General features: G+C 49.4%; 1 protein-coding gene across 1 annotated transcript in view; it reads left to right on the top strand.

The window, feature by feature from the left end:
• The window catches only part of LOC146789062 (intraflagellar transport protein 70A), a 276,982-nt gene that overhangs the window by 241,761 nt on the left and 21,426 nt on the right, over nucleotides 1-13,795 (top strand). The window contains exon 18 of the mRNA XM_085629969.1: nucleotides 166-295. Within this exon, the coding sequence (XP_085486095.1) occupies nucleotides 166-295 (130 nt within the window). The remainder of the gene's footprint in view (nucleotides 1-165; nucleotides 296-13,795) is intronic.

Below are 13,795 nucleotides of genomic sequence, written 5' to 3'. Positions count from 1 at the left end.
GTTTGTTTATTTTGGAAAAATACTGCTTTATGAAACATGAGGTAGGGATTAATAATTGTCATCGTAGAATACGTGGCATTCAAGGCCAGATGTTGTGGTTGTACCCCCATACTGTATTTGCTGCTGACATGTAATTCATCATGGATTATTTTTCACCTTCTACAGCTTGGGACAGACACCTGGTATTATGCCAAGCGCTGCTTCCTGTCCTTGCTGGAAAACATGTCAAAACATATGATTATGCTACGAGACAGCGTCATCAATGAGTGCATACAGTTTCTGGAACACTGTGAAAGTAAGTACTGGTATTTGGGTGATAGGGCCACTGCCACAGGCAGAGTTTCTAACCCCTAAACAGTAACAGTCCATCAAATGGAAATAGAAGAGATATGTTAACTTGCAAATGGTTTCCCAAAGCTGTCACAGTACTTTGCAAGTAATCAGTGATAGCAACAATCAGGGAAGGAAATGTGCTGTGCTGTTTACTCAAATATGTGTAGTTACTCGATCACATACTTCTGACATGTAGTAAGTACTCTTTTTTACTTACTCTTACTTGCCTTTGTGGATTTGCTCCAAAGCTTCTAAAATGGGAATAAAATGGTAACATTCAGGGAATATTCATGTGCTCTTAGCTCAAATAGCAAGCACTGTGCTCTCTTTACACTTTTAACAATAGGGAGTTTGGTAATTCGTGGCCGATTCACATAGGCACGTAAGAGTACCGAAAAGAGTACTGCTGTAGTAATATTTCGCTTTTCTGAATCGTCCCCTAAACGTAGATATCAACAGCAGCTATGACTCACTAGGCCCCTATATTCCGACTATTTGCCTTCATGCTTCCTGCTGTGTATCTGTTAAGTCAGCGACATGGGCATGTTTTTGTGCACATACCTGCTCCAATAACACAGGCAGTCAGCCTTAAGGATGCATACAGTAATGTGCGCATATATTGTCCAACTCTTCTCCACCACGCCCACCTTTGTCAATAAATAATTCATCACCGAGGAATAACATCATCTTTTAACCCCTTTGCTGCGGCGCGAATTCCGCCCCGGCGCTGGGGGGGTGCGGGGTGAGCGCGGCGCCACCATGCTCGTGACGGAACCACGCCGTCATGAGTCACGGGCGAGCTGTGCTCATGACGGCGTGGTTCCGTCACGACTCCGCCCACTCTCTATTTCGCCCGCACAGGCGGGGAATAAGTGCGCGTGGGAGGAGCGGCCGCAGCATGACGGAACCACGCCGTCATGAGCACACGCTGCCCGTGGCTCATGACGGCGTGGTTCCGTCATGAGCACGCAAGGGGTTAATTACAGAGCGGGGACTAGCAGATATTTTATCTGCGGTTTTGAAAAAGATGCAATTGACAACGCCTTAAGGAGAGACAGATGTTTCCATTGCAGATCAGGACTGTATGAAAGTACCTATGGATATATAAATGCTATGTTTTTTCATGCCTACATTTTGTTAGGTGTAGGCATCAACACAGACTTGTTGGAGTCAGCTTGAGGCATGGCGAGGCGCATCATGGAGCAGGCAAAAGTTTTTTGTTGCACCCTTCCCTATCGCTGTACATACTTCCTCACGTGTCATTTGTGCCGTCACAATCCTTCACGAGCACTTGTTCACAGTATCCCATAGGTTAAATGTCATTCAATGTAACGCAGTGCCACCCTTCCATATGTTTGATCATATGAAGCTAAATATGTCAAATATGTATATTCACTAAAATACAATTTATGTTACAAAAGAAATTTGTCTCCCTGGTTTTCTCCCCTTTTGATTAAACTCTCAGCAATTAATTGTGCTTTATGTAACTGACCTCCAATTAACACCCTTTGAGACATTATTGTAGGTTATAGAGAAAAAATAAGAGCTGGTCCCAGAAAATGAATGACTGTGGGTCCCACCTGCAACCACCACCTCAAGTTAAGTACTGTGTGCCACACAACAAATATAATTCCCAAAGCAGTAGTATTCATCTTTGAAAAGGAACGACTATTCACGTTGAGTAAAAAATTATTAGCAGCTTTAAAAAGTCAGTTGGCATCATCTGGTTTCAATAATTCTTGGCTGATGCACAATAGTGGATCTGTGTGCATTTTTGCCCAGACATATTTTATCCAGTATTAGGGGTGTCTTTCATAGATTCACATGCCTGAATCATTCCCCGTCGTCGAGACGGGAGCCTCCGGTACATAAAAAAAGTAATGTCCTATAGACATACATAGAGAAAAATAGGCCTAAGGGCCTCCCCTTAGCAGCCTATCCTAGTCCTTATGTAAAAAGGACCAAACTCTTAGAGTCAGCCAATCAGCTATCACCTCCCTCTAGAACCTTCCTGGCAGGAGCCTCAGTCCCTCAGATTTTCTACCGCACGTTGTGCTAGGGAGTCTCCAACCTGAGTTCTCCTCAGGATTTCTTCAAGCCAGATTGTTCACTTTTTTGGTGACTTTCTTCTTCAAGGATTTCAACACTGACTACTTCAGGCCTCTTTTTGCTGCAGTGAGTGTTTATTTCATCTACAACTCCTGGCATGTCTGACTCCCAGAAGAAAGCCCTTTTCAGGGCTTGCTCTTCATGTGGGAAGAAGAGGCTTCATGTGGACGACAAGCATGACTTGTGCTTGTATTGCCTTTATCCGGACCACGTCCCTAAGGACTGTAAAATATGTAGGTCTTTCCCTCATAAGACCTTGAGAGACAGAGAGGGTCGCCTGCTTATCTGGCTGGACAGGCTCAAGGACAGAGAGAGTGTGGTGTCCTCAGAGGCGAGCTTTTCCGGAACCTCTGAAGTCTCCCTGAAGAGGCCGAGAGTGACATCTCCTGGCCCCTCAGACGCTCCTCCTATGAAGACACACAAGAAGTCTTCAGAGGCAAGATCTTCAAAATCTTCAGTGTCTGACAAGGACTCTCTCACTTTCAAGAAGCCTACTCTGTCGGCCACAAAAATTGCGACACCTTCCTCGGCGCAGAAAAGGCCATCAGGACATGTCTCCACACCAACGACGACCGTGTCCACATCGACAGCGTCGTCTGTTTTCTCGTCGACGACGACTACCCCTTCTTCATCGTCAGCAGGTACTCCTATCTCGTCTGTTATACTGTTAAAACCGTCGTCGACGTCTAAGTCATCGTCGACGACGAAGATTGTCCCGTCGACGACGACCTCGTCGATGAGGAGCCCACCGTCGACGGAAGAGTCGACGACGAGGATGTCGACGACGAGTGCGTCGACGTCGAAGGCGTCGACGACGAAGGCATCGTCGTCGACGACGAAGGCATCGACGACGAAGGCGTCGACGACGAACGAATCGTCTACGACCGCATCGTCGACAAAGACATCGTCGACGAGGAAAATATCGTCGACGGGGACACCGTTGCTGACAGCCATACCGTCGACGACCCCGTCGTCGTCGTCCATGGGACAGAAGACAGCAGGGATTTCTGTACAAGGATCTGCTTCTGGCAAACTAGCCAAACCACAGATTACACCGGAAACGACATCTCCAAGCAAGGTACAAACCAGTTTGCCTATGGAGATTCTTCAGAGTGAAGAGTCTGAAGAGGAGCTCTTTGAACAGGCTACTTCCCCTTCTGAACTTTATGTCAAATGTCAAAGCACGGACGAGGAGCAGGAAGATATGAGCGCGCAGGAGCGCCCCGTCCAGGAACAGGTTCGCACGGAGGTCACTCCGATGGTTTGCCTTCCTCTGTCAATAGTTCAGGACCTCAAATTCCTTATCCGGGACTACAAGCAACGTTTCCCGGACTCGACGACGTTGGACGCAGGGGTCCCAGTGCCAACTACAAACCCACCAACGACAGCCCCAAGGCAATCACGGCCGGTTATGCAGGTCTGCCACGAGAAACCGCCTCCTCAGGTGATAGAGTCATCGGATGAGGAGGCTGAGGAGATGGAGGACGGAGAGGTCCAGGGAGACCAGTCGGACCAGGATGAGGAGGAGGAGTATGTGGCATCCTCACCACCTTCCCCACAACCGCGCCAATCTGATTCACCGCCAGTGGATATTGGTGGTTTTCATAAGGTAATTGAACGGGCTGCGACGCGGTTCCATATGGTCATGGAGTCGACGGAGACTGAGTGCTTCCTGCATGACTTTAAGGAGCAGACGAAGAAGATGACGAAATCGATCCCGATCATCGACTTTCTCTGGGACCAGGGAAAGAAGCTAATGCTGACGCCAGCTTCCGTTCCTGCGGTTGTTCCACGCCTGGATAAGAAGTATAAGGCTCCGTCCGCGGCACCAGCTTGCCTGACTGGCCACCCGAAACCGGATTCGGTTGTGACCCAAGCGGCCCAGAAAAACTCTCGTAATCCCTCCTCTCCTCTGTCAGCACCAACGGACAAGGAGGGCAGAAAATTGGACACGATTGGCAAAAGGTTTTCGACCACTTCGGCAATGACCATCAAGGTGGCCAATTCCATAGCCCTCTTGGGACGTTATAACCGCCAACTTTGGGAGGATATCGCCCCATATTTAGCAGAACTTCCGAGCGCAGTTCAGGAAGAGGTAAAGGCACTACTTTCTGAGGGCCAGACCTCTGCAGCCGAGATCATCGATTGCGCCATAGACGTGGCCATGACAGGCTTTCGTCAACTGGCTGGGGCCGCGGTCCTGCGCCGCCAAGGATGGCTGAAGGCAACATCGTTCAGGCAGGAAGTACAGACGAAGGTGCTGGATATGCCCTTCGACGGACAACATCTATTTGGAGATAAAATTGATGAGGCGCTCCAAGCTATTAAGAAGGACACTGACACAGCTAGAGCGCTTGGAACCTTGCAGGCAAGGAACCAGTCCTTTCGGGGCAACAAATCTAGAGGCCAGTCCTCCTACAGAGGATCCTTCCAGAATAGGTCCTCGTATTCCTTCCAGAATAAGACCCAGTACCAGCAGAAACAGCAACAAGGTCGGCAGTCGTCTTATGGAAGATCTACCTTCACGGGTAAGAACCAGAAGAGGGGCACCGGCGGACGCCAGTGACCAGTTACTCCAGCCAGTCCTGCTACCATCTCCCTCTTCACAAATTGGAGGAAAATTGACCCATTTCCTGGAAAATTGGCGCATCATCACCTCAGATCGTTGGGTGCTCCAACTCCTCAGATTCGGCCATTCCCTAGAATTTACCACCATCCCGCCTGCAACCCCACCACGCAGGTTCCCACACAAGCACCTACGGCTGCTGCTCCGGGAAATATCGGAGATGTTGAGGAAAGGAGCGATCGAGCGGGTTCCATCGGCTCAGAGGGAGAAAGGATTCTACTCCCGTTTCTTTCTGATACGCAAGAAAGAAAAGAAGTGGAGGCCCATTCTAGATCTCAGGGCACTCAACTCTTTCCTGAAGAGTCAGTCGTTCAGGATGGTGACGCTCCAAGAAATCCTAGGCATTCTGGAGGAAGGAGATTTCATGACATCCTTGGATCTTCAGGATGCCTACTATCACATCCCGATACTCAGGGGGCACAGGAAGTTTCTACGTTTCGAGGTGGCAGGACAGCACTACCAATTCAAGGTCCTACCGTTTGGCCTCAAATCCGCTCCGCGGATTTTCACCAAGTGCCTTTCTCCTGTGGCAGCTTTCCTACGTCAAATGGGTCACCAAGTTTTCCCCTACCTCGACGACTGGCTGGTCAAGGCGCCCACGGCTGTAGGCGCAACCAAATCCTCCAACGCCTGTACCAATCTTTTCCAACATCTAGGATTGACTCTCAATCTTCAGAAATCACATATGTCCCCAACAAGAAGCATCACCTTCCTAGGGGCGACCTTGAATACGGAATGCGCGAGGGCATTTCCTTCAGACGAAAGAAAAAACAAGATCATATCGCTGGCCAAGGCGGTGGCATCAAGGAAATCCCTAAGAGTTCGCACTTTCAAATCACTCCTGGGAACGATGTCTTCTTGTATACTACTCATCCCTCACTGCAGGCTTCGGATGCGTCCATTGCAGGAAGCTCTCACGAACCAGTGGACTCAGAGTACAGGTTCGTTCGAGGACATTGTGAGGATAACACCGCAAATATCCAAGAGCCTCGAGTGGTGGAAGGATTACAGAAACCTGTCGAGGGGACTGCCGTTCCTGCTTCCAGCGGCGCCACTTGTGATCACCACCGATGCATCTCTAGCGGGCTGGGGAGCTGTGCTTCATGACCTCAGAGTAAGTGGCAAATGGACAGATCAGGAGCAACGCCTCCATATCAATCTGCTGGAGTTGAGGGCTGTGTACCTAGTGTAGGAGAGTAGGGTCTGCTTTCTATGTTCACCCCCACTTTTTGCTTTTGCTTTACTGGTTTTCGACTTAGATGTGGCTGTGGGCCTGCTAATCAGACCCACAGCCCTGCTGTTCTCTCTCTAAATTAATACTATGTACTTTAGGTGCATAACCCATTTGGATAGGATCACCTTATTGGCCCCTGTACAGTGTACCCTAGGTACCCAGGGCATAGGGGTACCCTAGGCCTACCAGGGGCTGCAGCATGTATTATGCCACCCCTGGCCTGGCCTTCCATTTTGACACAACTGGCTGATCACTCAGCTGGGGCAAGGTCGTGTAATCACCCCTTGCTTAGGTGTAGTATTCCTATACCTAACTTACATATAGACACATGTGTACCTATCAGTCACTCCTATGGCAGGCCTTGACAATCCTGGAGGCAGAGTGCTTGGTAACATGTGAGATGGTGCTCTAGCATGAGCTGAGCCTGTCTGCAGCTTTCGGAACCTTGTCCTTATAGCTGTTCTATGATATAGCCTACCATATACTCTTAAAGTGCCTTATAATCTTAGACGGTTATGGTAACTATGGTTTGGCTTTATCGAAACATGTCGTGTAAGGTGTCTAACACTGTGGAATAATACCCCCATGCCATTTCTGGACATGAGAATATTATTCCCCCCTTCTAGAGGGAAAGACATGTTAAAATCATACTTCAACTGTTAGCCTCTGACCAAAGCCTCAGCATCACAAAATGGATGCTGCTGCCACGACACAAGTCTGACCTCCTGCAGCTGGGAGTGATCCCAGCCAGGGAGGCCTGGACAATAGGTTTCCTGCTTGGGGAGGTGCTAGCACCTCTCCAGACAGCCTTTAGTGTATTGGGGCAGGGTGGGCTGAAAGGAATGAGACATGCCTGGGGCACACAAGGTGTTCCTTGCATAGTCCAGTTCAAACCGGCGCTGGGGCACTCCAGCCCCAGCTCTGGCGCGAAACTGGACAAAGGGAAGTGGGTGTAACCACCCCCTCCCAGGTCCCACCCATAAGGCATGACCTAGCAGGTATCCCAGCCCCCCAGATTAGTATAAGAGTGGGAGTTGGGCCTCGAGACTTTAGATTATCCTGAACCTGCAAAACTGAACAGAAACTCTGGACCTTCGACATTCGACGAAAGAAGAAGACTGAAGAATCTCCCTTGTAGCCAAGGAGTGGCTACCCTGTGCAAACAGGCACCATCAAGAGACTACCCTTTGCTTTGCTACGAGGAACCGACTGCAGAGCCCGACCAGAGCCTTGACTTCCAGACTTCTCCGACCCTCATCCACATCTGCAGCAGAGCTGAGATCCGTGGAGGCGACGAGCGACGTGGGACCGGCTACCTGGGAAAAGTGGCTAGTAACTTACAGCGCAGCTTCTGAGGTACCCTCGAAGTTGTGCACCGGGGATTGAGAAGCCCCAACCCCAAGCACCATCTGCACCGAAGATCAGCCCCCCACACTCCACGAGTCCTGCGTGGGGCCCTTCAGCATTTTCCTGCTTGCCGCGTCTGTCCGGTTGCTTGCCCGCTGGCTAGTGGCCTCTGTGACGACGCACCCTGAAATCTTCTGCGCTGGTTTGGCTCCTCCAGACTGGCTCCCGCTTCTCTGCAAAGAAGAAGCACCCCAGACCTTCCTGGTCTGCACCAGAAGCAAGTCCTTTGTTCTTCGTGGGTTCCGCTTGCCAAGGCTTGGTGAGTCCTAGTCCAACTTCGACGCCGCCGACAGCAAGAGCCTTCGTGGGACAGCTCGCCTCCTGGTCCTGGTCGTCCTCGACGCTTCCTGGTCGTCCTGGCTGCAGCGACAAGCTTCACCTTCACCTGCAACTCTTCACGACATCGCCTGGTTCCTTCCTGGTTCCACGTGGTCACTGGCTAGTGACCTTGACTCTGTCCCCTCTGCTTGCAGGTTTCTTCTCTTCTTGATCCCAGCCTTGGGATCCACCGGACACTCTCCCCTGACTGCCTGTCAGCATCTTTCTTCAGGCATCCATAGGAGTCGACGACGAAAACGACGCATCTTCACCCCTATGCACCCGCAGCCTGTGGGCTAGGTAACTTGGGTACTCCGGTGCTCATCAGGATAGTGACTATCCTAGTGCCTAGTTTTCAAGTCTCAACTTCCTAGCTACTCCGGAAGTGTCCTAAATCTATCTATTTCTAAACTGTAATATTGCTATTGACTTTTACGCATTACGCGTGAGTGTTTCCACTCTGCACACGAATCCCGTGGGCCTCCCACTTCCTAACTAACGCTAGTGTAGTGTAGCCCCAGCGATTCCCTAGGCCTAGGCCTATCCTATTTCCGTGACAGTGGTTCTTATACCACTTACTTAGTATATGGTTTGCGTGGCCCCTAGGGCCTAACTGTATTACTTACCTGTGTGACTTACTGTATGCATTAATAAGACTGTGTTGTACTTACCTCTAATCTCATAAAGAGTGCTGAGGGTTTGCTTAGAATAAATACACTTTATTTTATATATATATCTGTTGTGGTGTCCTTTCATTTGGTATTCAAGGGATTATATATGGTATCACAGCTGGCTTCACATGCCATTCAGAGTTTAGCCTAAGACTGCTCTTGTCCATGCTACCACTAGGATAGCTGGTCTATAAGGTTGACTTTACAACCAATCACCATAAGGGTATTTGGACTGATATAAGGTGTACACTATAACTAGTGACATCATACATCAGGCCAACTTCTCACATTGGTGAGCAGCGGTTGGGATCTGAGCTTGCTGTTGTAATACCATTGTAATCTTGAGATACTAAATTGAAAGATCACACAGATATTGTCTAGGTACATATAACATAGATTATTATACTTAAGTCCTACTGGACTTTGTAGTTGTAGGTTGAAGGGAGTAACACACCCTGACTACAACTACTAGAAAGGTTTAGTAGATACAACTAGTGTAGGTAGGTGCACACACCACACCCTCACTAGATCATGTCTCTGAGAGTAGATCAAGTAGATGCTCTCTCAGGAGGATCAGGTCTGCAAAAGATCCCCTCTAGATATGATACCTTAACATTCCAGGAGATGAGACAGTTGTGTACCTCCAGAGGAATAAAACAGGGTGCAAACCCTACCCTCCTTCAGTTAAGACAACTCCTAGAGGAGTATGATGCTCAGAGGGCATCTCAGGTAGGTGCCCTAGGCACAGAGGAGGGTCTACCCACCACAGAGGAGTCAGATGGGGCTTCAGATGGGGAGGTAGACAGCCAGAGCCAAGTAAGGAGACTTAGCCAGGCTAACTTAAGTTTACATGGGAGTTTGCATGGGGTCCCCCCATACAGACCCACAAGTAGGCATTCACAGAGAAGCAGGAGGGACAGATCCCCTTCAAGGGAATCCATCCACTCCCATGTCTCTAGCATCTCTAATGCTTCCTCTCACAGGGGAATGACTTCGCCTGAGAGAAAGGAGCATGCAGCCAGAATGAGGGAGGCTAATCTGAGGATTCAGAGGGAAGAACTTGCCCTTGCCAAAGAGAAGCTTGCTCTGGCTAGAGAGCAAAAGTTAAGTGGGTTAGAACCCACTGGTGGCAGCAACATTCCTAGAGATAGAGACAGGCACTATGATAATAGAAACCTGAGCAAGATTGTCCCTCCCTACAAGTGTGGGGATGACATCCACAAATGGATAACTGCTTTGGAGAGAGCTTGCAAAGTACAGCAGGTACCCCAAAGTCAGTGGGCAGCTATCTTGTGGCTCTCCTTCTCTGAGAAAGGAAGAGACAAGCTCCTCACAGTTAGTGATGAGGATGCAGATAATTACACTGTCCTGAAGAGTGCTCTGATTGATGGGTTTGGCCTAACCACTGAACAATACAGGTTGTTGTTCAGGGATACCCAGAAGACACAGACTCAGGACTGGACTGACTTTGTAGATTGTGCCACTAAGGCTCTGGAAGGCTGGCTAATGGGAAGTAAGGTTAAGGACTATACAGGATTGTATAATTTGATCATGAGAGAACAAATACTTAACAACTGTCAAAACCAGCTATTGCATCAACACCTGATTGATTCTGATCTGACTTCTCCCCAAGAATTGGGAAAGAAGGCAGATAGATGGGTCAGGACTAGAGTTAAGCAGAAAAACCAGAACCAGGGCGGTGATCAGAAAAAGGCAGACCAGAAGGGTAATGAGCAGAAACAAAAAGACCAGAAGTCTTCACCAGGCCCCCAAAAGGCTCAGGGGGAGGGTGGTTCCAAAAAGGATAAGAAGAAAGATGGCCAAAAGAAACCATGGTGCAACTATTGTAAGTCCAACTCACATTGGTTTAGTGAGTGCACCAAAAAGGATAAGCCCCCAGCCACCATTGCCCCTAAGGCAACTGTACCCCCTAGTTCAGCTGTAAGTGGTGGTTCCCAGCAAAAGGGTGTAGTAGGGTTAACCCTGGGAACTGAGGAGGATTCTGGCCTAGTCAGAGTACCTACTCAGGCTGTCCTGATCTGTGATGGGGACTTAGCTTTGTCCTCTACTGTAGGCCCCAGTAACCTGGGCAAGTACAGACAGACACCTTTTATCAACCAAAGAATGGCTCAGGCCTACAGGGACACTGGAGCTAGTGTCACAATGGTGACACCTGCTTTTGTGGACCCTGGACAGATCATACTAGGTGAGAATTACCTAGTGACCAACGCTAGCAATGCCACTACCTCCCATAGTGTGGCTATTGTTAACTTCTCCTGGGGAGGGGTAACTGGCCTCAAGAAAGTTGTTGTTAGTTCAGACCTTCCTGTAGAGTGTTTACTGGGCAATGATCTTGAAACTTCAGTTTGGTCTGAAGTGGAGTATAGGACCCATGCAGAAATGCTGGGGATAGATGCACATGTCCTTGCTGTGACCAGGTCACAGGCCAAAAAGTGCAACACTGAACAAGTGCTGGATCCTGAAACTATGGACCAGTCACAACCCAAGAGAAAGAGCAGTAGGGTTGAGGCTGTGCCTTCCCCCCTGCCTCAGGTGGTGGATCAGCCCTCCCAGGAGGATGATTCTGAGAGCCCTGAAGGAACTGTCCTAGAAGAACTTGAACCTGATCAGGTTGAGTTTCTTGGGACAGGGGGACCTTCAAGGGCAGATCTGAGGCAGGCTCAATTAGACTGCCCTTCTCTTGAACCCCTCAGACAGCTGGCTGCTGCTGAGGCTGCAGGGAATGCTCAAGGTACCCATAGAGTGTATTGGGATGAAGGGCTACTGTACTCAGAGGCTAGAGACCCCAAGCCTGGTGCATCCAGGAGGTTGGTCATACCACTGAAGTTCAGGGGCTTCCTTCTAACCTTGGCCCATGATATTCCCCTTGCAGGACATTTAGGCCAGAACAAGACTTGGGACAGGCTTGTCCCTCACTTTCACTGGCCCCATATGTCAGAAGATACTAAGGAGTTTTGTCGCTCCTGTGTCACCTGCCAAGCCAGTGGCAAATCAGGTGGCACCACAAAGGCCCCCCTCATACCACTACCTGTGGTGGGGGTCCCCTTTGAAAGAGTGGGCATAGATATTGTAGGACCAATGGACCCACAAACAGCATCTGGGCACAGATTCATACTGGTGATAGTGGACCATGCCACCAGGTACCCAGAAGCAATTCCCCTGAGGACCACAACAGCTCCTGTTGTGGCAAGGGCCCTGCTTGGAGTATTCTCCAGAGTGGGCTTTCCAAAGGAGGTCATTTCTGACAGAGGTGCCAACTTTATGTCAGGATACTTGACTGCAATGTGGAAGGAGTGTGGTGTTAACTATAAGTTCACCACACCCTATCACCCACAGTGCAATGGGCTTGTTGAGAGATTCAACAAGACCCTAAAGGGAATGATAAAAGGATTACCAGACAAGCTTAGGCGAAGATGGGACATCCTTTTACCCTGCCTTCTGTTTGCTTACAGAGAGGTCCCACAAAAGGGGGTTGGCTACAGCCCTTTTGAGCTTTTGTTTGGGCATCCTGTAAGAGGACCCCTGTGTTTGGTGAAGGAAGGATGGGAGAGACCTCTCAGACAACCCAAACTAGACATAGTGGATTATGTACTTGGTCTCCGCTCCAGGATGGCAGAGTATATGAAGAAGGCTTCTAAAAACCTTGAGGCAAGCCAAGAACTCCAAAAAGCTTGGCATGACCAAAAGGCTGTACTGACTGTTTACCAGCCAGGACAGAAAGTGTGGGTGTTGGAGCCAGTGGCCCCAGCAGCACTCCAAGACAAATGGTCTGGACCCCACACTATTGTTGAGAAAAAGGGAGAAGTCACCTACTTGGTGGACCTTGGGACTCCCAGAAGCCACCACAGGGTGCTTCATGTCAACAGATTGAAGGCATATGTTGACAGGGCAGACATGGGGCTACTCATGGCTACAGATGAGGGGCAGGAGGAAGAGAGTGACCCTCTCCCAGACCTGTTGACTCAGAACCCTGATGATGGCTCAGTTGATGGTGTGGTCTTTTCTGACAGCCTCACTGTCCATCAGCAACAGGACTGCAGACAAGTTCTGCAGGCCTACAGACATATGTTCTCTCTGACCCCAAGTCAGACAAACTGGTGCACCCATGAGGTGGACACTGGTGACAGTCTGCCTGTGAAGAGTAAAATCTACAGGCAACCTGACCATGTCAGGGACTGCATAAAAGTTGAGGTACAAAAGATGTTGGAGCTGGGAGTCATTGAACCTTCAGAGAGCCCTTGGGCTAGTCCTGTAGTCCTTGTGCCAAAACCTCACACCCAAGATGGTAAGAGAGAGATGAGGTTTTGCGTGGATTACAGAGGTCTCAATGCTGTCACTAGGACAGATGCCCACCCAATACCTAGGGCAGATGAGCTCATTGACAGACTGGCAGCTGCTAAGTTTTTGAGCACATTTGACCTAACAGCAGGCTACTGGCAAATCAGACTAGCTGAGAGTGCAAAGGCCAAAACTGCTTTCCCGACCCCAGGAGGACATTATCAATTTGTGGTAATGCCCTTTGGTTTGAAGAATGCACCTGCCACTTTCCAAAGGCTGGTGAATCAAGTCCTTACTGGGTTGGATGATTATTGTGCAGCTTATCTTGATGATATTGCTGTCTTTAGCTCCACCTGGGAGGATCACCTGGTCCACCTGAGGAATGTTTTAGAGGCCCTGCAAAAGGCAGGCCTCACTATCAAGGCCACTAAGTGCCAGATAGGGCAGAGCAAGGTTGTATACCTGGGCCACCTAGTTGGTGGGGGTCAGGTTCAACCACTGGAGAGCAAGATCCAGACCATAAAGGACTGGGCTCCTCCAACTACCCAGACTCAGGTCAGAGCTTTCTTGGGCCTGACTGGGTACTACAGAAAGTTTGTTAAGAACTATGGGTCCATAGTGACACCACTTAATGACTTGACCTCCAAGAAGATGCCAAAGAAAGTTCAGTGGACAGTAAGCTGTCAAAGAGCATTTGATGACCTGAAGCAGGCCATGTGCAGTGCACCTATTCTGAAAAGTCCAGACTACTCCAAAGAGTTCATTGTCCAGACAGATGCTTCTGAGTTAGGTCTGGGA

This window comes from Triturus cristatus, chromosome 10 (assembly GCF_964204655.1).
Source record: "Triturus cristatus chromosome 10, aTriCri1.1, whole genome shotgun sequence".
NCBI lineage: Eukaryota > Metazoa > Chordata > Amphibia > Caudata > Salamandridae > Triturus > Triturus cristatus.
Note: the sequence above shows the minus strand (reverse complement) of the source record. Positions and strands in the feature narration are given on the sequence as shown.